This window comes from Saccostrea cucullata, unplaced genomic scaffold, assembly GCF_032062105.1.
Source record: "Saccostrea cucullata isolate Sc308-1 unplaced genomic scaffold, CSIRO_AGI_Scuc_v1 ctg8372, whole genome shotgun sequence".
Lineage (NCBI taxonomy): Eukaryota > Metazoa > Mollusca > Bivalvia > Ostreida > Ostreidae > Saccostrea > Saccostrea cuccullata.
This window is the reverse complement of record NW_026927543.1, coordinates 1-26,047: the sequence shown is the minus strand read 5'-3', so window position 1 is coordinate 26,047 and position 26,047 is coordinate 1. Positions and strand designations below refer to the sequence as shown.

The 26,047-nt window shown below is 34.2% G+C and overlaps 2 protein-coding genes across 3 annotated transcripts; one reads left to right on the top strand and one right to left on the bottom strand.

The window, feature by feature from the left end:
* Positions 1 to 8,511: 8,511 nt before the first annotated feature.
* On the top strand, positions 8,512 to 19,184 carry LOC134274756 (uncharacterized). Of its 2 annotated transcripts, XR_009993714.1 has the most exons (9): positions 8,512 to 8,780; positions 10,869 to 10,914; positions 12,881 to 12,952; positions 13,246 to 13,335; positions 13,988 to 14,051; positions 17,249 to 17,300; positions 17,995 to 18,082; positions 18,802 to 19,007; positions 19,068 to 19,184. XR_009993714.1 is itself a non-coding variant. In XM_062756990.1 (8 exons), exons 1-8 carry the CDS (start codon positions 8,708 to 8,710, stop codon positions 18,950 to 18,952), a joined length of 636 nt encoding a protein of 211 aa, XP_062612974.1. In that variant the 5' UTR covers positions 8,512 to 8,707; the 3' UTR covers positions 18,953 to 19,184. The 2 variants fall into 2 exon arrangements, 1 of the variants encoding a protein (XP_062612974.1); XM_062756990.1 differs by having other exon boundaries at positions 18,802 to 19,184.
* Positions 19,185 to 22,198: 3,014 nt separating this feature from the next.
* LOC134274754 (nuclear receptor 2C2-associated protein-like) lies at positions 22,199 to 26,041 on the bottom strand. The gene is made up of 4 exons (XM_062756988.1): positions 25,985 to 26,041; positions 25,756 to 25,846; positions 23,291 to 23,464; positions 22,199 to 22,455 (listed from the first exon to the last, which is right to left on the bottom strand). The coding sequence occupies exons 1-4, from the start codon at positions 26,023 to 26,025 to the stop codon at positions 22,336 to 22,338; spliced, it is 426 nt and encodes a 141-aa protein (XP_062612972.1). The 5' UTR covers positions 26,026 to 26,041; the 3' UTR covers positions 22,199 to 22,335.
* Positions 26,042 to 26,047: the final 6 nt, after the last annotated feature.

Genomic DNA, 26,047 nt, shown 5'->3' with positions numbered 1-26,047 from the left:
GGCGCTATGTAACAAAGATTCTGTGAAAATCTTATTAAATTTCATTCAGCGGTGGATATAACAGAAGAGATAGGTACTCAAAGGCGAAACAGACAGATGTACAGACAGACAGACGGACATATAGAAGGACGGATATCCCGATCATTATATTCCCTCCAACTTGTCAAGCGGGGGTATCCGCAACTTCTCTCATACCACTAAATAAAATTTAATGATACTTTCACAGATTCTTACTACATGCAGTGTAATTGTATAATGCCTTTGTACACATATTTACTTTTTGATCTGACATGCACTTATTTTTTGTCTCCAAGAATAAAGCATGGACTTTGCCATTATAATTTAATAATTTAAATAAATTAAATATAATTTAATTTAAACAATATTTTATTATGAATAAACATAATAGGATCGGACAGCAGGCACTGCCTATATAAGTCCTCTCCATAAAACAAAGATCAAAGTCATACACGTACAAGTAAATATTAGCTACATAACATTGAAAAATATGAATATATACATGCATATATTCAATAGAAATGTATATAAAAAAGGAAAAAAAAAAAAAAATTATGAACTGATGATATAATTTAAATTTGTATTCTAACATATATGACTGACAATTATATTAATAAGTGTATAAATTTGAAAAATTAATAAGAAAACCTAAATAGATTTTGGTTCTTTGGTTGAAAAATTGAAAAACAAAAGCAGATAAAATATCATGCAAATCGCTTTGTAGTTGCAATAAATTCTTGAGCAAGTTTAAATATTGCAATATTTTCGTTGTAAGTAAGATTATTAATTACAACCTAGATAAGTTGTAAAGATAAAGGCATTGGTAATTGCGAAGTATTAAAGTTTTGCATAAGGTTCTGTCTTTGCATACAGTATTTTGAACATTTCATAAAAAAGTGATATGATGTTTCTGAACTAAACCCGCACATGTCACAACTTTTATTTGCCTTTAAAAAATGATTAAATAATTTAGCATTTAAATTACTAGCATTATTTCGCAATTGACAATGCAATATATTCATTTTACGACTTCCATAATTGTAATATTTCTTAGGTTTTATGTTTTTTGGCTATTATAGCCATATGGGAGGTGGGGATATCATTTAATAAGCTCAGTTCCCAAAGTACATGTATCTCTAGCTAGTTCTCACCTACGGCGCCGCTGGAGGGCCAGGTAAAAAAATATTTTTATTTGTTCGGACAAATTAGAAATTCGTTCGGACGAATTAGTTATTTGTTCGGACGAATTAGATATTCGTTCGGACAAATTAGAAATTCGTTCGGACAAATTAGAAATTCGTTCGGACGAATTAGTTATTTGTTCGGACGAATTAGATATTCGTTCGGACAAATTAGTTATTTGTTCGGACGAATTAGATATTCGTTCGGACAAATTAGAAATTCGTTCGGACGAATTAGATATTCGTTTGGACGAATTAGTTATTTGTTCGGACGAATTAGATATTCGTTCGGACAAATTAGAAATTCGTTCGGACGAATTAGTTATTTGTTCGGACGAATTAGATATTCGTTCGGACGAATTATTTATTTGTTCGGACGAATTAGAAATTCGTTCGGACGAATTAGAAATTCGTTCGGACAAATTAGAAATTCGTTCGGACGAATTAGAAATTTGTTCGGACAAATAAGTTATTTGTTCGGACAAATTAGATATTTGTTCGGACAAATTAGAAATTCGTTCGGACAAATAAGTTATTTGTACGGACAAATTAGAAATTCGTTCGGACGAATTAGTTATTTGTTCGGACGAATTAGAAATTCGTTCGGACGAATTAGTTATTTGTTCGGACGAATTAGATATTCGTTCGGACAAATTAGAAATTCGTTCGGACGAATTAGTTATTTGTTCGGACGAATTAGATATTCGTACGGACGAATTAGTTATTTGTTCGGACGAATTAGATATTCGTTCGGACGAATTAGAAATTCGTTCGGACAAATTAGAAATTCGTACGGACGAATTAGAAATTTGTTCGGACAAATAAGTTATTTGTTCGGACAAATTAGATATTTGTTCGGACAAATTAGAAATTCGTTCGGACAAATAAGTTATTTGTACGGACGAATTAGAAATTCGTTCGGACGAATTAGAAATTCGTTCGGACGAATTAGTTATTTGTTCGGACGAATTAGATATTCGTTCGGACAAATTAGATATTCGTTCGGGCAAATTAGATGTTTGCACAAATTATCCTGTAAAGAGAGATATACACTTTATCTATTCAGGAGGATTCATCCTTTTTTTAATACATAAATAGCTCTTTGGACCATGACATACACACGTAGCAACTAGACATGTGATATTAAAGTCGGGTATGTTGATTGTAAATATTCGGAAATAATGGATCTATTATAGGCCTAAAGTCTGCCATTCTGAAAGTATATTTTCTGAGAGCCCACTAGTAAATTCAAAGGGTCAATTACTTCTTATCAAACATCTTTTCACTCCCATCCCTGACTAACACTGGGGTGCCAGTGGTCAGTTACCGCTCCTTTGAAAAGATGAGATCCACTCCTTAAGGTTTTACTCCTACTGCAGGCAATTGGTACGGGAAAAAATTGGCATTGAAAAAGTAACCCCCCCCCCCCCCCCCCACGAAATAGGACTGTCAACTTTGGGCAACTTTTCCTAAGTCACCCCCTTTTTTTGCTTGTCAACTTTTCAGGTAGCTATTTTTTTTCTCAGGCCCCCCCACTTTCAAAAACGATGCTACGTGGCTGCATTATATTATATTGAATAAACTTCGGACTCAAAATATCGAGCCTCTTATTCGAGGGTCTTAATTTTTTTAAGGTGGGGCTTACTAGCTAGGACATTTGTAGATTTGCTTCTATACCGCTGTTCCCACATTTAAGTATTTTGTGATAAAGGAACAAAAAGAGGGAATCTCATAAGTCCATCTCCAATGGATTCTTTCTAAGATCGTTAAAAACTATTAATAAGTATCCATATAAATTTTATTTTATATTTCAATATCAGAAAAGCGCATGAATTAAAACATGCAGGTATAATATTGATCAAATTAAACACACGCCCCTTTCCGGGAAAAGGATAAAAAATGGATGAATACATGTACGTTCCTAGAAAGTGCAGTAAAATTTAAAAACACATCATAATTTAATGCAAGTTAAGGTTCTCAATGATTAAGACAATCGAACGTTTTTTAAATAGAGGAGGGGGGGGGTTGTTACTAGAAAATATTTTGACATTCGTTCATGATTTATTTTCCCCGTAAAAGGGGTTGCTTTCATAATTTCCCTTTCTATGTGAGTCATTGGCCTATCAAACCTTCGAACTGGTACTCAACTGTAAAAGCGTATAAACAAAATTAAGAAATGCTGAAAGTGAAATTAAATAGTTTGTTGGACTACATGTACCTCTCCAATAACGGGAGGGGGCTATAATTATGCTCTGAAAATGAGTGGACTAGGGAATATACCAGATTGATCGGTTGACCTCGTAATTCACCGGCTCGCGAGTCATATGAACAACCTGGGATCAATACGAACAGGTTCATTTTTGTGAAGTTTTCTAAATTCACAAACAGGAATATTTAATTAAAAACTCAATGAGGACCTTTTAATCATTTTATACACCGCACATGTACCAGATTGATTGATTGAATGTTTTACGCCGAATCGGCAATATTTCAGCTACAAATCGGCGACATATGTATCAGAAATGTATTTCAAAAATCATTCCCATGTCATGATTAATAACTGCACGGTAGTGAATATGTACATAAAAATCATAAGAAAGAGATCAACATTAAAACGACTTATCTTCAAAATATTTATTGATAATGTTGTTCATTAAAGTTATTTTGCAAAGAATCAAAGTAAAATGAACGTCTTGGTGCAAACATTATTCGCGGTGTCCTGATAGTTGTTCACAATTTCTCTAATTTGTCCGAACAAATAACTAATTCGTCCGAAAGAATTTCTAATTTGTCCGAACGAATATCTAATTCGTCCGAAAAAATAACTAATTCGTCCGAACGAATTTCTAATTCGTCCGTACAAATAACTTATTTGTCCGAACGAATTTCTAATTTGTCCGAACAAATATCTAATTTGTCCGAACAAATTTCTAATTCGTCCGAACGAATTTCTAATTTGTCCGAACGAATATCTAATTCGTCCGAACAAATAACTAATTTGTCCGAACGAATTTCTAATTTGTCCGAACAAATAAAAATATTTTTTTACCTGGCCCTCCAGCGGCGCCGTACTCACCCCATTGGAAAAGCGGGAGGGCATATATCTAGTGATCGGGATGTCCATATGTATGCCCATCAGTTACGCTTTTGGGTACCCATCTCTTATCCGCAACTCCCTTTTACCGCTGAATGAAATTTAATGAGACTTTCACAGACTTTTTTGTTATATAGTGCCAATGTGTACCTCTTATTTTACTTTTTGATTAGACAAATATTTTGGGTTTCCCAGAACAAAACATTGGCATAGCATTTTTTTTTGCTGTAATTATATTGAAAGGTACGTACCCATCTCTTATCTGCGACTCTTCATATGTCACTAAATAAAATTTAATGCCGGTATGATACTTTCACAGATTCTATATAACATAATGCCATTGTGCAACTCCTATTTTACATTTTGATCTGACACTTATTTGGGATCTCTCAAAGCAAAACATGAACTTTGCCATCACATATATAATCATGTGGGAGTCGGGGGGGGGGGGGGGGTATCATATAGTGAGCTCAAGGCTCAAAGGCACTCTAGTTTTACCCCCTGCTTGAAAAGCGGGGGGGGGGGTATATAGTAATCGGGATGTCCGTCCGTCCGTCTGTATGCTTTGGGGTACCCATCTCTTCCACGCAACTCGATCCTTTCATACCACTAAATAAAATTTGACAGAATCTGTATTATATAGTGCCATTGTGCACCTTCCATTTTACTTTTTGATTGGACACATATTTCGGGTTTTCCAGAGCAAAACAATGACACTGCCATTTTTTCTATAATATTGAAGGATACCAACCCGTCTCTTTTCCGCAACTCCTCCTATACCACTGAATAAGACTTCGTGATACTTTCACAGATTTTTTATTACACAATTCCATATTGTGCACCTCCTATTTTACTTTTTGATCTGACACATATTTCGGGTCTCCAAGAGCAAAACTGGGACTTTTTCATTATAATCATATGGGAGGCGGGGGTATCATTTAGTGAGCTCGTTGCCCACAGTACCTCTATAGTTTTATTTTGCTTTAAACAACAGTCTGGAATAAAAATGATCACTTTTTTAGCTTTGAATATCTTGATTTTATTTGGATACTTAATTGTGAAAGTATTTTTACACCCCTGCTCGAAAAGTGGGAGGATATAGTGATCGGGATGTCCTTCCGCTTGTACGTGTATCCGTTTGTTACGCTTGGGGGTGCCCATCTTTTATCCGCAACTCTTCTTAAAACACTGAATGAAATTTTATGAGACTTTCACAGATACATAATGCAACTGTGCACCTCCTGTTAACTTGAGTTGGTCTGCCACTTATTAATTTGGGTCTCGCAGAGCAAAACTATAATCAAATGGGGGGCGGTCCGAGTATCATTTAGTGAGCTCAGTCTCGTAGTACCTCTAGTTATATCTTAAAGTTTGTTTGCAGTCGATTTGAGGCTTTGCATCAATTTTACCTACAAGTATCACTTAACGCTTTGTAACTGCTATTTCTCACTGGTTATTCTCTTTAGAGAAGTGGGCAGGCATGGACAAGCGAAAGTATGAGGCTCCGTTTTAATATTTTTAAGGTGTTTCTGATATCAAAAAATCATTTTGTGATATCAGAAAATATATTTTTTGATATCATTAATTAAACAAGAGTTTTTGATATCAAAAATTCGAATTCTTGATATAAAAAAATATCAGTCATTTTCTGATATCAAGCATTCGAATTTCTGATATCGAGAAATCATTTTATGATATCTAAAAGACTTCCTATATCAGAAAATGATTTTTTTTAATATCAGAAATTCAAATTGATTTCTTGATATCACAAAATATATTTTTTGATATCAGAAAATAAAATAAAATGGCGACGAATCTTCACATAAATAATGAATACTCCCTTGATCTGTAGAAAATCCCGAACTTCAGTGCCAGATTAGCTTTCTACTAAACTTTGTTGATTTCAGATTATAAGAATATTTTTTCAATAAAAGAATTTAACAAGTGTCACAGCCGCAGTTAATCTGACTCCATAAATATCAGAACAGCTGTTGGTGGGTTCTTTTGTTTATGTATGTTTCAATTACTTTGACAGGATGATATAATAAGAATAACAAAAAGAAGGTGACCTGTAATATAAATGAATACACTCATACACTAACACTCACACATTTAATTATTTTAGAATACTTTAACTGTTCTGATTAATTAGATAATTAATTGATAAAGTATTTAATCTAATTATCTAAGCAACGGTGGTAAATTAATTCTTACCGAATAGACAGGTATAAAGTTGTCTTTATTATTAAATAAGAGACTTTATGGAGAGGAGATAAACTCTTCCTTTCTCCTGGCTGTCTTAGGGTGGAGTGAGTTATTAAGGGTGTTTGGCGCCAAGCATGCTTATTTGGTGCCAAAGTAGTAAAACCACTCACACACTTCTCAGACTGAAATATCAACCAATCACACACCTTCAAACCTCACCCATTCTGACACAAACACCTTTGACCTTTCACACTCCTAAACTAACCAATAGGCATTCAACCTCATGAATATGAATGAGCGACTTCATGAATGAATAGAACACATAGTAAATTCCAGAGTACTGTAATTCACTATGCTGTATAATAGATGAAAATGATGATGATGGAAATGAAATGATTAGTATACTAGGTCACAAATTATTAATAAATAAAATAGTATCTATTATAATGCCAGGTATTAATTTATTCACCCTGTGACACAAGTGTTCTAGATATTTTTGGTCATATTTATTTGCATGGAATTCAAATACATTACTTTTTGGGATAAATCTGAGTAAATAATCTAGGGTTTGCTGTGTCGGGCTTAGACTGAGAATTTCTCCGTAACCCCTATCAACAACAGCCAATACCTTCTACAATTGCATATTTGTGTAAAATGAGGTTACATCACAACTGGCCAGCAAGTACTCGTTGTGTGAAGTTTATTCTTCAAGGTGAAGTCTGAGTTATCCGTAAGGAATATGCTGAAGTTATGTGTGCACAATAAATGATTAAAAATATAGTCAATAGTGCAAAAGAACGACTGCATTCTAATTTCAAGACATGTCTTAAACTTATTAGAACCCAACCAGGCGCGGATCCAGGAATTGGAAGTTAGAGGGGGCGCCAAAAGTAGGCAAGGGGTCTGGGGGCCGCGTTGAGGCCCCCAGTGGGTCCAGGGCAAAGCCCTGGTGGGGGCCCAGGGGGCGAAGCCCCCGTAAGCTCCTGGGTTCTAGAGATTTTGTAGGGTAAAAATGAGGTCTACCAAGTAGACATATTTACATTTTCTAGACAAAACTGTGATTTACGTTAACTTTGACAATTTTAGGGGGGCGCGCGCCGCGTGCGCCCCCCCCCTTAAATCCGCCACTGCCAACCAAGTTCACAACAAATTTGTGTGGCGGGAAGACGAATGTTCATCACGGGGAGCATTCATTAAGTTGATCGTAATTTTACTTGGTTCTTATTTTCTGATATCAAAAAATCGATTTTGTGATATCAGAAATTACTAATTATTTTTTGATATCAAAATTTTATTTCCTGATATCAAAAAAGAGAGTTTTTGATATCAAAAAATGATTTTTTGATAACATGAAATCGATTTCTTGATGTCAGAAAATACAAGTTATTATATGATATCGAGAATTTGAATTCTTGATAGCAAAAAATTAAATTCTTGATATCAAGAATTCTTGTTTTTTTTTTTTTTTTTTTTTTTTGATATCACAAAATAATTTTCTGATATCAAAAATTCGATTTTTTGATATCAAAAAATGATATTCTGATTATCAAAAATTCGAATTTCTGATAGAAAATAATTTTTTATATCAGAAATTCGAATTTTTGGTATCAGAAAATGATTTTCTGATATCAAAAAATCTATTTTTTGATATCATTTTTTGATACCAAGAATTCGAAATGTTGATGTGAATAATTTCTTTTTTGATATCAGAAAATCCCTTAAAAATATTAAAACGGTGCCTCATACGAAAGCCTGTCCACCTCTCTAAAGAGAATACTCACTGGTCAATGTAAACATTAAGGCCACTTTAAGTAGTCAAAAAATGAATTAATGTTGGCCAGTTGAAGTCTTCTGTAACATGTGTTTCTTGTTACACATGGACACAGTCACTGGGGAAAATGTGTTATACTGTATTTCTCACCAATCACTGTAATAAAAAAAATCCGGAAGTTTTTAAGTCAAGTGATATAGGTTTTTTCTCTTTCCTTCCCGGAAGTGGATAAATTGCGGGAAGATATTATCGTTATGAAAACATAAACAAATTTATTTTAGAAAAATGTACTCGTAAGCTCGACAAATACTTTATTCGATTTTTGTGTCTTAAAGAATTGACACAGATTTATTTTTTTATGGAAAAGTGTCTATGAATAAGCTACTGATGATTATTACTTATCGAATTTGTTCTGGCAACAATTGAAAAATTCCAGTCATGGCTGTGTCACTTGATGAGGAAAAGTGGATACAAGAAGAAATAGAAAAGCATAAAATTCAGATAAAAGCAGGTATTGTCACACTATTTAGATATACATATTTCCCGGATTTGACCATACCCCCATCTTACAATTATTTATGAATATATTCATCTTTAACAAGTAAAACAGGTCCAGGAAAATAAATATATTTAGCTATATTAGCCTACATAGATTAATTTACCTATATAGCTTTATTTACCTATTTAATGTAGCTTTATTTAGCTATTTCAGAGTAAATTTCTGTTATATGAAAAGCAGACAAAAAGTCGCATAATGAGGCAGTATTAGTTTTCAACTTTAAAATGGACTGAAAACAATTCACCAAAAACCCACTTCTAAAAATGTCTCCTTTTGTGCAACTGCAATCAAAGATCTAAAAGTTTTGGGGCTATGTATAACAGTTAGGCTGTGATTAAGCAGCTACTTTAAGCTACTGCAATCAAAGATCTTAAAGTTTTGGGGCTATGTATAACAATTAGGCTGTGATTAAGCAGCTATTTTAACAAAGAAAAGCAGTTTTGGTCAACAAGATAACTGATTGGTAATAATTAAACAAAATGCAAGGCAATCACAGTCATGCCTCATCGCACTTCCAGTGAGGGACAGCTATCCAAACAATAGAGATGCATTTTTTGGTAAAAAGTGTTTAAAAGAGGCAATGTTTTTACTGTCTATGCCCTAGGTTGTTTTTATCAAACCTTTTTGAAAAAATATCAGCCATAATTTTCATGCGACTTTTTGTCTGCTTTTCATAAAACAGAAACTTATTCTAAAATAGCTAAATAAAGCTATTATAGGTAAATAAAGCTATATAGGTAAATTAAGCTATTAGGGCTGTATCAATATATAGAGAATAATACATGCCCTTTTCCATATCACATCCTGTATCAGCCCGAGACACCAATATCAGCCAGATGGCCGAAGGCCCGAGGGCTGATATTGGTCGAGGGCTGATACAGGATGTGATGTGGAAAAGGGTATGTATTAATATATTTATTATATACTTAGTAATAAAATATACAGCATGCATTAAATTGAGAAGAAAATAAGTAAATAATCATGCATGGACTTCTTACATACATGTATATACATGGTCTATTGTCTCATACGATTTGGGTTTGTTTCAACTTCTATTTCAATGCGCTCGATCGGTAATTTGAAAATAATCTATTACATGTATTTGTAAATTAAGATTAACCTTATTTTCAAAAAGTTAAAATTAAGAGAATATGAACCCACCAAAAATTGTGTATGATCTCAAGTACTGTTTTTGTGGTTTAATTTACTAAGGGTGTGATATTGACGTCACAATAGCCGTATCAGCCCTGCAGGGCTGATACGGCTATTGTGACGTCAGCCATATCGCATATGCAAAAAACCTGTATTTATTACTAAGTGTGTAATAAATCGATATATCGATACATATCGATATTCAAGAAAAATATCGTATCGAAAAGTAACTTCCAATACGTATCGGACAGACATTGTTTCTTCAAATTCTGTTTAAAAGATGGAAATTTCAATCACCAAAATTTATATTATATTTTTTGTTTTAATTAAAACCTTCAATAATTATATAATTTCTAAGGAAATAACACAGTTTTTATAATCATTACAAAATACAAAGAGAATGTTTTTTGAACATGTTTATTTTACTGTCATCAAAAGTTTAAATTGATGTGTCATTTTTAAAGACAATGAGTCAAGAACTTTAAAATGGGGAATAAAACTCTTAATTGTTATGAAATGTATGCATTAAAATGATTTAGAAGCCTTTTCTGATGGACTTGTTTCAGAATCCAATATATCGCATATCGCTTTAAAAAATATTGTATCGTATCGTATCGAAATTTTTGGCTCAATACACAGCCCTATAAGCTATATACCTAAATATAGTGATTTTCCTTGACCTGTAAAAATACAGGTCAAGCAAAATCTCTTGATTAAGTTAGGACCTATTTATAGTTAAACTTGCTTTAGTTATGTATAGCTTTATTAAGCTATTAAAAATAACTTTATAAAGTTATTTATATGCAGTTTTCCACAAGAATGTTTTTTCTAGGAAATAAAAAGCCACAAGCATTTGTTCATGAATATATGTAAATTCACTTGTTTTAGCATCTGTGGAGGTTGGTGATTTATCAGAGAAAAATCTGAATGACAAGTATGTATATATATATTTATATTCTAATTGATTTTTCTCTGTTCTATCATTTTAAAGTTACAACTGAACAAAAGGATGAGGTGACTTGCGGCCCCCGGTGAATTGACAAAAAATAAAATGTATGAATTTTACTCAAATTTTTATATGTAACTAATCACTGATATGTGTAGCTTCATAGAATACTATTTTTAACAAAAATAGAAAAGTGGTTTAAAAGATATTGATCCTTTATTGGGGTAGGGGTATCATGTTTACATCCAATTCCCATTGCTTTTTAACCCCGCCCCACTCTTTGAAGTCCTTAAAATATGCGAGCGCAGGTAGGTACAATTTTCTCCTTTGGCTAGTCACTGTATTTTATTGAAATCTACCTATATGCAAAAGGAGAAAATTGTACCTAACTGCGCTCACATGCTATTTTTTAAAAAAAAATGTAAAAATTTAGCTGGCCTTTCCCATTATGAACAGATCGACGGAACCAGATTTTCTGACGTAAGAATGAATTCATATGCTAATAGAGGCACTGGCGATACTTTCTAACTGACCAATCAGCTGAATGAAATTCGTTACGAGTGAGTACCACAAAAATACTATGGAAACATGCTTGGAATTTTACGCTTTTAGAAATTTTTTATGCATTTGAGCCACAGATTATAGACACGGATCTACATATGTACAATTTCGAGCCGAGATGGCAGTAAAATTTATATACATTTACAAACAATTGATAAATTATACATTAGTTTAAAGGTTTTGTAGCGTGTTTGGTGAGCAATTCGCTAGGTCTACGCGCATTCCCGGTTACCAGTGAATACAAGTTTCATGTGCATTTCTTGTCCTAAAAAACGTAAATGCTGAAAATCCATGCGTATTATTAAGTATAAACAGTCTTGGCTGACCATTATAAAAGTTTGAAATGTAGAAAAAGATAACAGGTAAATTGACCTAACCCACGTGTCTTTGATAAAATGTAAACGTAGTAAACCAGCATGTTTTGTTGTTCTGTCATCGGATTGGACAATGACTATGTGCGAAATAATAACAATAGCCATATAAGGTCTTCTCGGACACGCATATCCCTCTATTGTACTAAGACCCGCCCATTCTCTTGCCATAAAAGAACATATTCTCACAAACCTGGCAAAAAGTAGCTGTGATAGGGTCTAAAAAATCGAAGATAATGCAGTATTCTTTATATTTCAAATATGTTTGAACTATTGAAACTATTCAAAAGGCGTCGTATTTATTCACTCATGTTTGAAAACAACCAACATTGCTGTAGATTAAACATAATTCCTCGTAGAAAAAGGGGCCCCAGATAACAGTTAAGTCACCTCATCCTTTTCTTTTATACAGTACTTATTGAAATAAGTGAAATTATCTCTTTATGTTGGATTGTTCTCACATCAATGAAGCCTATATGAATACAAATAATTAATTACATATATTATAACTTTAGAGAATTATTTGGTTGCCCTCTCCCAACCGACCAGTGATGGATCCAGGAATCTTGATAGAAGTATGGTAGGGACCCACAGTCACAAAAAAATGATTTATTAAATCTTGTGTGTTTTGGACACAAAAAGGGCCCCTCCCCCCTTCTCTAAATCCGCCAGTGCTGACTTACTAAAATTTTCCCAGATCAGAACTTATTTTTACATTTCAGGACACAATATTCCTCTTGTCCAGTCAACAATTATTTAAAATTTTCTGGAAAAAAGATTTTCCCGCTACCTACCAACCCAATAATTTTACCCTTATTCGGGAGAGGAAAACCAAACATTATTTTACTAAAGATAGCCTTATCAATAAGTTTACCACAGAAAATTTAACATGATGGTACATTAATGATTAACACTCAGTGAAGATTTTTTTTTAATTGAAATCTGAAGATTCCCCATCATTTACATATACTTTTGTGAGTTGATTTCCTTTTATTATGTTATATCATTTTAACTTCTGTTAGGGTGTCTGAGAAACTTGATGATTTGTTTGAACAGACCATGTTCAGGGAAAGGATAAATCTATTCAATAAGAGGTATTTACTGATAAATTAATTTTAATCAAACTGGCATATAGAAGGTGTCTTCCTCACTCAAAATTATCATATTAAGGTGTTTTAGCATACCTGAAACTAAAGAAAGTGTACAACTATGCAGTAACTGTTCAATTCTTTTACCAATTTCATTCCACAAATTCTTCAGTTTTGAATTCAGGAGCATTCTGATATATAGCATTTCGTTTTGAATGAGACAATCATAAAAGATGAAGTAGATTATAATTTAGTACACCTTCATTAGGCTTAATATATCCACGTAATGTGATTTGTAGGTTAGAGAGGAGTGAGGTGATGGTTGCTGAGTTGTTCCAGCACCCAGAGATTGGAGAGGGAGACGCCCCTCACAAAACACCTGAGCATGAGTATGTATTGCAAGTTCTTGCTCTTTAAAAAAAATTTAAGAATTAATGTTCATGTACTGCTAAGTGATAGCACACGTTTACTTACATGCTGAATACAGGTTTAAAAAAAAAAAAAAAAATTCAAAATTGATTGATTCTTAGGTCACCTGTTTCAGTCAGGTATTCTATTGCAATCATACTCATATTTTGTCCATATGTTGTGATTTTTTTTTTCCATTTTCAATTTTTCCTTAATTACTGAGTCAATTTAATACAAACTTGAACCAAAGCGTACATGTAGTGTACTGGACTGATGAAAAAAGCAAAAAGCCGGGGGAGGGGGGGGGGGGGTTCAAAGATATTACATTGAAGAGTCTTATCCATTCTTGAATGATATTTATATCATATATCAAAAGATTGATAAGAATTACAAGAATAGCAAAGTTTCAAAAAACTCAACTGCATTTGACCCCTCACCCTGGGGACAAGAATTACAGCAAAAAGGGGGTGGCTTGTAAATTTGTTGAGTTTTTTTTTTCATATAAGAAAAATGATTGTAAACTATGGATGTTTTTGTCACACATGTACGTTTATTATTTTTGTATTGATAATGGCATCTTTTCTCTAGAGTTGCACCTTTTATATTTAGTTGTTCCTTTTCTTTGTACAATAGGTATTTGGAGAACCTTATGGAGCGCCAGTGCTGTTTGGTGTCAGATATCATGAGAACACTCAAGGTTTGTTATCTCACCTGTCTGGTGTCAGATATCATGAGAACACTCAAGGTTTGTTATCTCACCTGTCTGATGTCAGATATCATGAGAACACTCAAGGTTTGTTATCTCACCTGTCTGGTGTCAGATATCATGAGAACACTCAAGGTTTGTTACAATACCTGTCTGGTGTCAGATATCATGAGAACACTCAAAGTTTGTTATCTCACCTGTCTGGTGTCAGATATCATGAGAACACTCAAGGTTTGTTATCTCACCTGTCTGGTGTCAGATATCATGAGAACACTCAAGGTTTGTTATCTCACCTGTCTGGTGTTAGATATCATGAGAACACTCAAGGTTTGTTACAATACCTGTCTGGTGTCAGATATCATGAGAACACTCAAAGTTTGTTATCTCACCTGTCTGGTGTTAGATATCATGAGAACACTCAAGGTTTGTTATCTCACCTGTCTGGTGTCAGATATCATGAGAACACTCAAGGTTTGTTATCTCACCTGTCTGGTGTCAGATATCATGAGAACACTCAAGGTTTGTTACCTTACCTGTCTGGTGTCAGATATTATGAGAACACTCAAGGTTTGTTATCTCACCTGTCTGGTGTCAGATATCATGAGAACACTCAAGGTTTGTTACCTTACCTGTCTGGTGTCAGATATCATGAGAACACTCAAGGTTTGTTATCTCACCTGTCTGGTGTCAGATATTATGAGAACACTCAAGGTTTGTTACCTGAACTTAAGGGTAGTAAGCTTTTCTGATCACCTGGTGACTGTTACCTCTAACTTAACACAACCCATACTTGTGGAAAGGTGATTCAAGTTTGTCATCACATCTTGAATGGAGAGATATCAAGAAAAGACAAAAATAGGACAGGTTTCTTAAAAATCTTCCTCTCAAGAAATTAAATGAAAGCTTTCTGACAAATTTCAGTCTAGTTCAACCAGGGAGTTGGTTGGGGCCTTACTACGGGATCAAAGTTTTACAAGGAATATATATAAAAAATATTTAAGAAAAAAGCTTAGACCATGTTTAAAAGTCATCATTATTTAAGCAGACCTGTTTACTCTTACGATTTCGTCGTATTTTGTACGGATTTTTGGTCTAAAATATGTGTTACGTTTTGCTATTACGAAAATACGGAAATTGGAAATTCGTTCCTTTGGAATTAAACAGTTAGCTTTCTTTATGATTTATTTTGGTTTCACGCTTTTTAATGGCTAAAAAGAGAAATATTTCAAACACATAAGTGATCTCGGGTTGCCAAAGCAATGTGGTATTATAAAATGACACATAATATGTTGTTAAACCTTGTTAGCTCTACTGGTCAGAGACCAGAAGAGCTTATGCGATAGTAATGCGTCAGTCGTCCGTCCGTCTGTCTGTCTGTCCGTCTGTCTGTCTGTAAACAATTTTTCAAAATGCTACTCCTCCTACAGTTTTGGTCCGATTTCAATATAACTTGGCACACAAGTAGACTACACTAAGATACATAATTTTGTGCATCGGTTTTTGATTTCGATGAACGGTGTTGCCGTGGTTACTAAAAATAGAAATTTCTGTGAAATTCTTTCAAAATGCTACTTCTCCTATAGTTTTGGTTTGATTTCAATATAACTTGGCACTAAAGTAGACTACACTAAGATACATAATTCTATCTATCGGTTTTTATTCCGATGAACGGTGTTGCCATGGTTACTAAAAATAGAAATTTCTTTGAAATTCTTTCAAAATGATACTCCTCCTACAGTTTTGGTCCAATTTCAGTATTACTTGGCACACAAGTAGACTACACTAAAATACATAATTATGTGCATCGGTTTTTGATTTCGATGAACGGTGTTGCCGTGGTTACTAAAAATAGAAATTTCTTTGAAATTCTTCAAAATGCTACTCCTCCTACAGATTTGGTCTGATTTCAGTATAACTTGGCACACAAGTAGACTACACTAAGATACATAATTCTATGCATCGGTTTTTGATTTCGATAAACGGTGTTGCCGTGGTTACTAAAAATAGAAATTTCTGTGAAATTCTTTCAAAATGCTACTCCTCCTACAGTTTTAGTCCAATTTCATTATAACTTGGCACACAAGTAAACTACACTAAGATACATAATTCTGTGCATCGGTTTTTGATTTCGATGAACGGTGTTGCCTTGGTTACTAAAAATAGAAATTTCTGTGAAATTCTTTCAAAATGCTACTCCTCCTACAGATTTGGTCCGATTTCAGTATAACTTGGCACACAAGTAGACTACACTAAGATACATAATTCTGTGCATCGGTTTTTGATTTCGATAAACGGTGTTGCCGTGGTTACTAAAAATAGAAATGTCTGTGAAATTCTTTCAAAATGCTACTCCTCCTACAGTTTTGGTTTGATTTTGATATAACTTGGCACAAAAGTAGACTACACTAAGATACATAATTCTGTGCATCGGTTTTTGATTTCAATGAACAATGTTGCCATGGTTACTAAAAATAGAAATTTCTGTGAAATTCTTTCAAAATGCTACTCCTCCTGCAGTTTTGGTCTGATTTCAGTATAACTTGGCACACAGGTAGACTATATACTAAGATACATAATTCTGTGCATTGGTTTTTATTTTGATGAGTGGCAAGGATCATTTTTCTATTTATTGCTGATTTAAAGTCTCAAGTCCCAACTGCTACTTTTCTCTTCCTTTGTTTTTAGTATAAACCAGTAGAGCTACAGTCTCGACAGAGACTTCTGGTTTTTGTAATCGGAAAAGCAGATGTTCTCTATTAATATTTGTAAAATCGTTGGAAAGTGAAATCTTACTGGCAAATGCCAAATCTCACGGACAAATGTTATCAAAAATACTGAGAGGCAACGATACAGGTAAACAGGTCTGTATAAGTGAGAATTTTAGCAAAATAGAAAAAAGAACAGAATTAAAATGAAAATGTTGACCTTTTGGGTCAAAATCTTTTGTCAAGAGGTCAAATTTGTTGGTACCCCTCAAAAAAGGTCTTGTCACAATAAATGTACCTGATAAATATGAAAGCCATAGCCTCACCCACCGTTATGGACAAGGTTAATTTTTGTGCAGACAAACAGATTGATGAATATTGCACAAACTTAAGCTTTTCAGTGATCTTAAAACAAAACTTAATTGATAGCATTTAGAATATGTCCACAATCCTTCTGCTATATTATTTCTTATATCTGTACAGGAATGTAGAAAATACCAGGAAGAATTAGATGCGGTGAAAAAAGAAAACAGAGGTACACTTTCTATGTATTGGTATATTTTATCAAACTGCTGCAAACTTTTTCAACTTTTGTTTTTGATTAAGGTACTCTGATCCTCATGTTCTGAAAATCAAGCATTGACTAATTGAAAATGCTCACAAAAATGTCTCTGAATTTTCAATGTTTACCCATAATAATTCTTCTAACCTCATCTTTCAAGTTAATCATATTATATAGAGAAAATTAGTAAATCTCAAATATATTTTCAGATATAAAAACACCTGCTATGCCTTTTCAAATTCAAATTTGACAAATTTTAAAAATAAAAATCATAGGTATCTAGGCTTTTGAAGAAATTCCACAATTTTTATACGTATAATGTACTTTAATTTCTTTTATTTACATATAAAACACTTCTAATTTCCTATCATGTAAATAAACACTGGTATATATGTTAGATTAAAATGAACATCAATTTCTTGATATATGTAATTTTAAAATGCTTTTACGGGGTAAAAATTTCGACTTTTAATTAGACCTTTCTGAGAACTTCAAAGAACCTTGAAGCACATTGAGAGGTATATAATGAAAATTGTTGCATGAAAAGATTTAATTTTCAAGCTTCATTTTGAGACTTTTTGAATTAAATTATAAATCAAAGAGTTGTCCTTCCTAGCTGAGGATCGGAGTCCCTTAAAAGATGACTAATCTTATTTATTTTATTTAGACATACAGGTAGAAAACAGACAACTACTAAAAGAACTGAAAGAGAAACAAGAGAGTAGGAGAAAGACACAAGACCAGGAAACCCAGGGGTAAAGTCAATACAGTGTCTAGCTAACCAGGGGTAAAATAAATATAGTCTCTAGCTAATCCAGGGGTAAAATTAATATAGTCTCTAGCTAATCCAGGGGTAAAATCAATACAGTGTCTAGCTAACCCAGGGGTAAAATAAATATAGTCTCTAGCTAACCCAGAGGTAAAATTAATATAGTCTCTAGCTAACCCAGGGGTAAAATCAATACAGTGTCTAGCTAACCCAGGGGTAAAATCAATACAGTCTCTAGCTAACCCAGGGGTAAAATGAATACAGTGTCTAGCTTACCCAGGGGTAAAATCAATACTGTCTCTAGTTAACCCAAGGGTTAAAAAAAATCTTTCAGTTTGAGAACAAGGATATTGAGAACAATATGTGATAAATTGCTGGAGCTTTAGTATAAATGAAATTTTTACTGAAAGTTGTAAGGTGCAAGAGATGTGAATTTCACTCCAAGTCATTCTTTGTACGGTGGCAGTACCTACCGTGCTAGGCTAGGCTATTTGTAGATTCATTGTAGATCCATGGTAAGTTACACATATGTCCATTACATGTACTAGGTAGGCATACGTAGGATAATATAAGAAAGCACCATAGAAAGTGTTCAAGGAATCTTGTAACAACAACCTTACTTTTATTTTAAAATAAAGAATTTTCTGGTATAATTTTCTTCAATATGAACAATGGTTATATGAGATATTTGATGATGACTTGTAGTTTGTGTGAGGAGTTGGACCAGCAGCTACAAATGATCTCCATCACTAGATGTATACTACAGGGCCTGATTGTAGGAAGTGGGGTTCACTGGGCTGAGAACCAGCAACTACAGGAACTGGTCCTCAAACTGGGGGAAGTCCTCCAGATATAAACTGTTGTAAGTCAATGGGATCCAGCAATAGCAGCTTTCCTCTGCACTTATGGAAGTTATATTTATTTGTTTATTACATGTATTTCTTCAGATTGTAACAGGGTTTCAGTGGTAGATACAGATTTTTTTTTTAATAATTGAATATTGGATTATTTTTTGCCCAAGACAAAGGGCAGAAGACTACAAACTGCTTAAATATTTCATTTGTAGAAAAGTAAATACATGCTATACAGTGAACAATTTAGGCCATGCAAAATTAATTCCTTGGTTCTCAGGCCTTTTTTCAAGAAATATGATGAGGGAGGGAGGCATTGTTTTTTTCTTTTTATTGCCCCCAAAACATGATGAGGCAGCTTTTTACATTGTACAAAACCTCAAAAAATGATGAGGGAGGTGATTAGTTATTTTTATTTTATTGATTTAGCAATAAAAAGGGTCAATGAGGCGCCCTTGGAAGAGACGAGGGAGGGCCTGAGAACCAAGAAATTAATTTTTTTTTGCCTTATCAATATTTTGAAAGGACAATTTACACAATGGTTTCAAAGATAGCAACATTTTATGTAAGGCCAAAAAAAAAAATAGTCTAGTTTCCTGCTGCCAGCCTCCAAAAAATAGGGTAGGTAGGTAGGAATATTATTTTATTTTATTCCATTGGTATTTGTTCATGTTGTTGGATATGAACTATTACAAAACCAAATTAAACATGTCATGGGTCAATATTATTGTTTAAAATAAGAAGTGTTTTATGAAAGCCCATATTTAAAACTTATATTTCGTGAAATACTACTTGAATATATTTTTTTTCACTTTTGGATCATGAAATTTCCGATTTTCCCCAAAAAACTATATAAAAACTTTAGGGTCAGGTGCAAAAAAATAGGGTAGGTTGGGTAGCAGGAAACAAGACTATTTTTATTTTTGGCCTAACAGTATTTTCCTCTCTGTGTTTGTGAAAACAAATGATAATGTACTGTAAAAGGTAAAATGCAGTATAGCAATGATTATGTACGTTGAACTTCAATTAAAATTAATACAATTTTTATACCCTGCTCCGAAGGAGAGGGGGTATACTGTTTTACACTTGTGTCTGTCCATCCATCCGTCTCTCTGTCTGTCTGTAACAAATTTTCGTCGCAGTTTTCTTAAGCAACTAGTCGTCGCTGATGCTTGAAATTTTAAGACAATGTTCTCTGAGGCATGCCACATGTTGGGATTAATTTTTGTTCAAATCTGATGTCAACTTCCTGTTTATCTGTGTGTCTGTTCATTTCATACATAACAAATTTTCATTGCAGTTTTCTCAGCAACTACTCATCGCAGATGCTTGACATTTAAGCACACCTTTTCGTGAGGCTTGCTATATTGTGGGATTAATTTTTGTTCAAATCTGATGTCAACTTCCTGTTTGTCAGTGCATCTGTCTGTTCATATATTAACAATTTTTCTTCGCAGTTTTCTCAGCAACTTCTAAAAACAGATGCTTGAAATTTTAGTAAATACTTTGTTGAGGCATGCAGTATGGTGGGATTTATTTTTATTTGAAACTGATGTCAAATTCCTACTTTTCTGTGCATATACCCTTAACGTTTTAATATTAACATTACATTGTATATTCACATCACAGCGGGGGTATTACTAGTGAGCATTGGCTCACAGATTTCTTGTTTTGTATTGATACAGTGAAACACTCTTGACATACACTAGTTTATTATATTTCAAACAGAAAAAAGCTCTTACATATCTGTTAATTAAATAAAATTTTCACAATACATGTATTATATATAAACAGATTTATATATAAATGCTCACTTCATTTTTAGCTCACCTGAGCCGAAGGCTCAAGTGAGCTTTTCTGATCAAAATTTGTCCGTTGTCTGTTGTCGTTGTCGTAAACTTTTCACATTTTCATCTTCTTCTCAAGAACCACTGGGCCAATTTCAACCAAACTTGGCACAAAGTATCCTTGGGTGAAGGGGATTCAAGTTTGTTCAAATGAAGGGCCACGCCCTTTTCCAAGGGAAGATAATCATGAATTTGTTAAAAATTAATAGCATTTTTAAAAAATCTTCTTCTCCAGAATCGCTGGGCCAGGAAAGATGAAACTCATGTGGAATCATCCTCAGGTAGTGTAGATTCAAATTTGTTCAAATCATGACCCCCGGGGCAAGGGTGGGGCCAAAATGGCCGACCCAAGTTTTACATAGTAATATATAGCAAAAATCTTTAAAAATCTTCTTCTCCAGAACCACTGGGCTAGGAAAGATGAAACTCATGTGGAATCATCCTCAGGTAGTGTAGATTCAAGTTTGTTCAAATCATGACCCCCGGGGCAAGGGTGGGGCCAAAATGGCCGACCCAAGTTTTACATAGGAATATATAGGAAAAATCTTTAAAAATCTTCTTCTCCAGAACCACTAGGACAGGAAAGATGAAACTCATGTGGAATCATCCTCAGGTAGTGTAGATTCAAGTTTGTTCAAATCATGACCCCCGGGGCAAGGATGGGGCCAATATGGCCGACCCTAGTTTTACATAGGAATATATAAGAAAAATCTTGAAAAATCTTCATCTCAAGAACCACTAGGACAGGAAAGATGAAACTCATGTGGAAGCATCCTCAGGTAGTGTAGATTCAAGTTTGTTCAAATCATGACCCCTGGGGCAAGGGTGGGGCCAAAATGGCCGACCTAAGTTTTACATAGGAATATATAAGAAAAATCTTTAAAAATCTTCTTCTCCAGAACCACTGGGCCAGGAAAGATGAAACTCATGTGGAATCATCCTCAGGTAGTGTAGATTCAAGTTTGTTCAAATCATGACCCCCGGGGCAAGGATGGGGCCAAAATGGCTGACCCAAGTTTTACATAGGAATATATAGGAAATATCTTTAAAAATTCTTCTCAATTACCACTGGGCCAGGAAAGATGAAACTGATAGGGAAGCCATCCTCAGGTAGTGTAGACTCAAGTTTTTTCAAATCATGACCCCCGGCCCTGGGGATAGGGTGGGGCCAAAATGGCCGACCCAAGTTTTACATAGGGATATATAGGGAAACCTTTTAAAATCTTCTTTTCAAGTACTTCAAAGCTATGATTAGTGATACCCGGGGTATTTATATGGAATCATCCTCAGGTAGTGTAGATTCTAATTTGTTCAATTGATGAACGATTGGAAGGGGGGGGGGAGGGGAGTAAATTCAAGCCCGATGTGCTCAGGTGAGCGCTGTGGCCCCTGGGCCTCTTGTTATATGAAGTCACAATGAAAATTTGATATGGATGTTTTATGGTACAAATGTGAAAGTAAATGTATATTAAAGATGTACTTTGTAGTTTTAATTTCTTTTTCCAAATAACAAGAAAAAAAAGCTATTACAGTAATACATATCAAATAGGAATACCAAGAACCTTCAACTGATAAATGGTTATTCTACCAAAAAAGTCTGTACTGTTGTTGAATATTATTTTGAATTTCTTCAGAGAGGTTACATGTGGTAATTTAAAGCTGTCAGCATTGTTAAGGAAGAACGATACAGAAACAATCTAGTAGCTTTTACAATAATTCTACAGCATTTTATGCATCATAATTTATAGGCAGCCCGAGTCACCAATGTCAAATCCTTTTGTATGGACATTTATAAGTAAAAAGGAACATTAGCCTCCCTTGAGCCTGAGAGTGGCTGAAACCATCAAAATTGATGCATTCTTCAAAACCCTTTACTCCTGGACATCAGGCATTCAAAATGTTGGCATGATTTTGATGAGCAATGAGCCCACTACCACAACTTTAAATTGTGAAATTGCTAAATTTGTCGTATGTATTTAAATGCAAAACAGGTATACCTTTAAAAAAAATCTCCACACCTGTATCTCCAGGAGAAAAATCATTTGTATGATATAACCTGGAATTCACCGAGATATTGAAATTCTTGCTCCATCAATCCACTATTCAGGCTCCATGGTGGAGTTGGTCATATGTGGTAAATTTTGGCCTGCAAATATGTTGCCATTGATCACATTTGTACCCCCCCCCCCTGCTAGGGGTACTGTAAGCTATGTTGATCATATTTTAAAAATGCTCTGTAGCTTTTAAGAACTTTTCTTCTCCTAATCATCTAAGAACAAGCTTCATTAATATGATAATGAACATAGAGTCCTCATCCACAACAAATTCTATAATTCATGTCAAATGTGTGCAAATTTCCAGTTGAAGGGGGCTAAACTGTCATATTCAGTAAAATGCATTTCAGTTCACTGTTGAGGCCCATGCCCCCCCCCCCCAGCAAAAAAAAATCTTTATGTACATTTATATGATTATGTACCATTTTCATAAAAAGGATATTTGTAATGAATTAACATCTTCTGGAAAGAATTCCATTATGGTGTGTTTATCATTATTCTCATCAGTCATCTGTAAACTGCAATCTTTCCCAGCAAATCCCCCCTGAAATTGGATTTGAATTTCTTCCACATTAGATAATGAATCCAGATTAACTTCTATCCATTGAGGGGAACCCTACAAAATAAATGTATGTTCAAATAATTACACAACAGTATTAAAAGATTTAAAACATATGATTATGAAATTCAGAAAGGCCATGTACGGGTAGTTAACTATCACATCACTGAGCATTGACAAAAGGTTGATGGCAAGATAATGCAATAGGGTGATAACTATGAAGCAATGGTGCTATAGCGCGACAACCATGATCTGATGGTGCAACAATGCCAAGAAGCAAAAGCGATGACATGACAGTACGATGATGATGAAGCAATGTTCACTATTGATTCATTTTGATAAACAGTAAACACCATCCTTATTGCATTGTTGCATCATCACATCATCGTCATCATGCTATATTGCATCATCACTTCATTGTCACCACACCATCACTATTCCTCCTATACCACTAAATAAATTAAATGATACTATCACAGATTCTTTATTACATAATACCCACTGTGCACCTCCTATTTCACTCTTTGATCTGACACTAATGACTTATTTTGGGTCTCCCAAAGCAAAACATGAACTTTGCCATTATTTGGTAGGCAGGGGTACAGTGTGTAACGGGAAAGGAGAAAATGCAGCGGACCAGACTGGGATTTGAACCCGGGCCCCCTGAAACTCCGATCAGGTGCTCTACCAACTGAGCTATCTGGCCACCGGCGATCAAGTCCGGCTGACCGCCACACAGTGTATCATTTAGTAAGCTCATGCAGTGCTCACAGTACCTGTAGTTTTCGTGGGAATCTTTATAAAAGGGAAATAAAAAATAAGTATGATTAATATTATGTAGCGGGAGAGGAGAAAATGCAGCGAACCAGACCGGGATTCGAACCCGGGCCCCCTGAAACTCCGGTCAGGTGCTCTACCAACTGAGCTATCTGGCCACCGGCGATCGAACCCGGCTGACCGCCACAATTAGTTTAACTAGAGGTACAGTGACTGAGTGAGAACAAGCTCACTAAATGATACCTCCGCCTTCCATATACATACCTGTCAACTCTCCCGAATTTATCGGGAGTCTACCGATTTTTAACCATCCCTACCGACTGTCTACTGATTTTTTTTTAAACTGTCGTTTCTACCGATTTTGAAAAATTCCGGATTTTTTACCTACTTGGGTTCGTAAAATACCGACTAGTCAACACAAAAATGGAGGCCATGCAGTGTTTATATCGGTAGCTAATCTGTTTATTGCCACTGATAACAGGTAATCAACAAGGTTTCAACTGTGCTAGCAGATGTAACTGCAGTTGTAATTGCTCCTTATTTTCATTAAAAGTGTATATTATCAAAGAAAGAGATGCCAGATGTGGAAATTTTTACAGAACATGACAGTAAAGAACGATATGGAAGTACTTGATACTTTGCTGCAAATAAGTTTACAAGTGCCTAAGACAAAACTATTTACTCCATAAACAATATTACAGTGATCAGGAAAGGTGTGGCTACAGTACTCTATTATTAATTTAACAAGGAGAGGGAAACAATTTCATGGAAGCTAACATAAATGTTCAGAGTCAGCTGAAGATTTCCCTACAGATTTTGAGATTCAATGACTTGGTAAATCCTGCATCAACATATAACATCCCCTGAAACTACAGAGCAACAAGACAGTGTCTTTAGAAGACTTCTTTAAAATTTACTAAGATAAACAGGGTAATGCATTTCTAAATTGAAATATAAGATAAGCACATTAGAACATTACTAAAATAGAGTATTATATTTTAAAATTTTGATATGTTATGAGATTAAAAGAAAAAAAAATACAGGGTATTTCATTCACACTATATTACACATTATTTTAAGAATGTAAGCATGAAGTTTTGACAATTATTTCAATTTCAGATCTTTAAATCAAGGATACAACTCATGTCCCTTAGACTTAGTGAGAAAAATTCATTCATCCATCTATTAAAAGCTTGAAACTCAAGACTGTCTGCAGAACTTTATTAATTTTTCTAATTGCCAAGTTAAACTACAACATTTGCCATGAATATTATTTAAATGATGCTCTTATGGACTGGCAGAATAGATAGTGAACATAAAGTTTTATAATTTCAAGATTAATTCACATTGTACAAGTTTCTAAACAATGTATGAATAAACAGTAAATTTTATGAAATAATGATGATGTTAGTATTAATAAAGTTTTATCTTGTTGTTTATTTTTGTTCTATAAAACAGTGAAACGCGTGATGACTTTTTGTATTTGCAAAAGGTCGTCGCGCGTTTTCTCCCCCGAAAAATTTTGGCCATGTTGACAGGTATGCATATATATAAAGCTTGAAGAGCATTACTTGATCAGAATTCCAACATGTATCCTCTTCCCCATCTACCATATGTCGTGGTCCATAATTTTTGATGTCTCTATTCAGCACTGAACTAACTCTGCAATTAATAGTGGAATATTGGTGTATTGAGTTCGAATTTACTCGTGGCATTTTCAAAGTGGGATAGCGTTTGTCTCTTCATAAACTAACTTTAAACTTCTTATAAAAAATTAAGTGCTTTGTGGGTTATACTTACTTTAAACTAGTGTCCTTGTTGGTTAAAATGCTTGTCATCATTAAAGTTTTACATTGATATTTT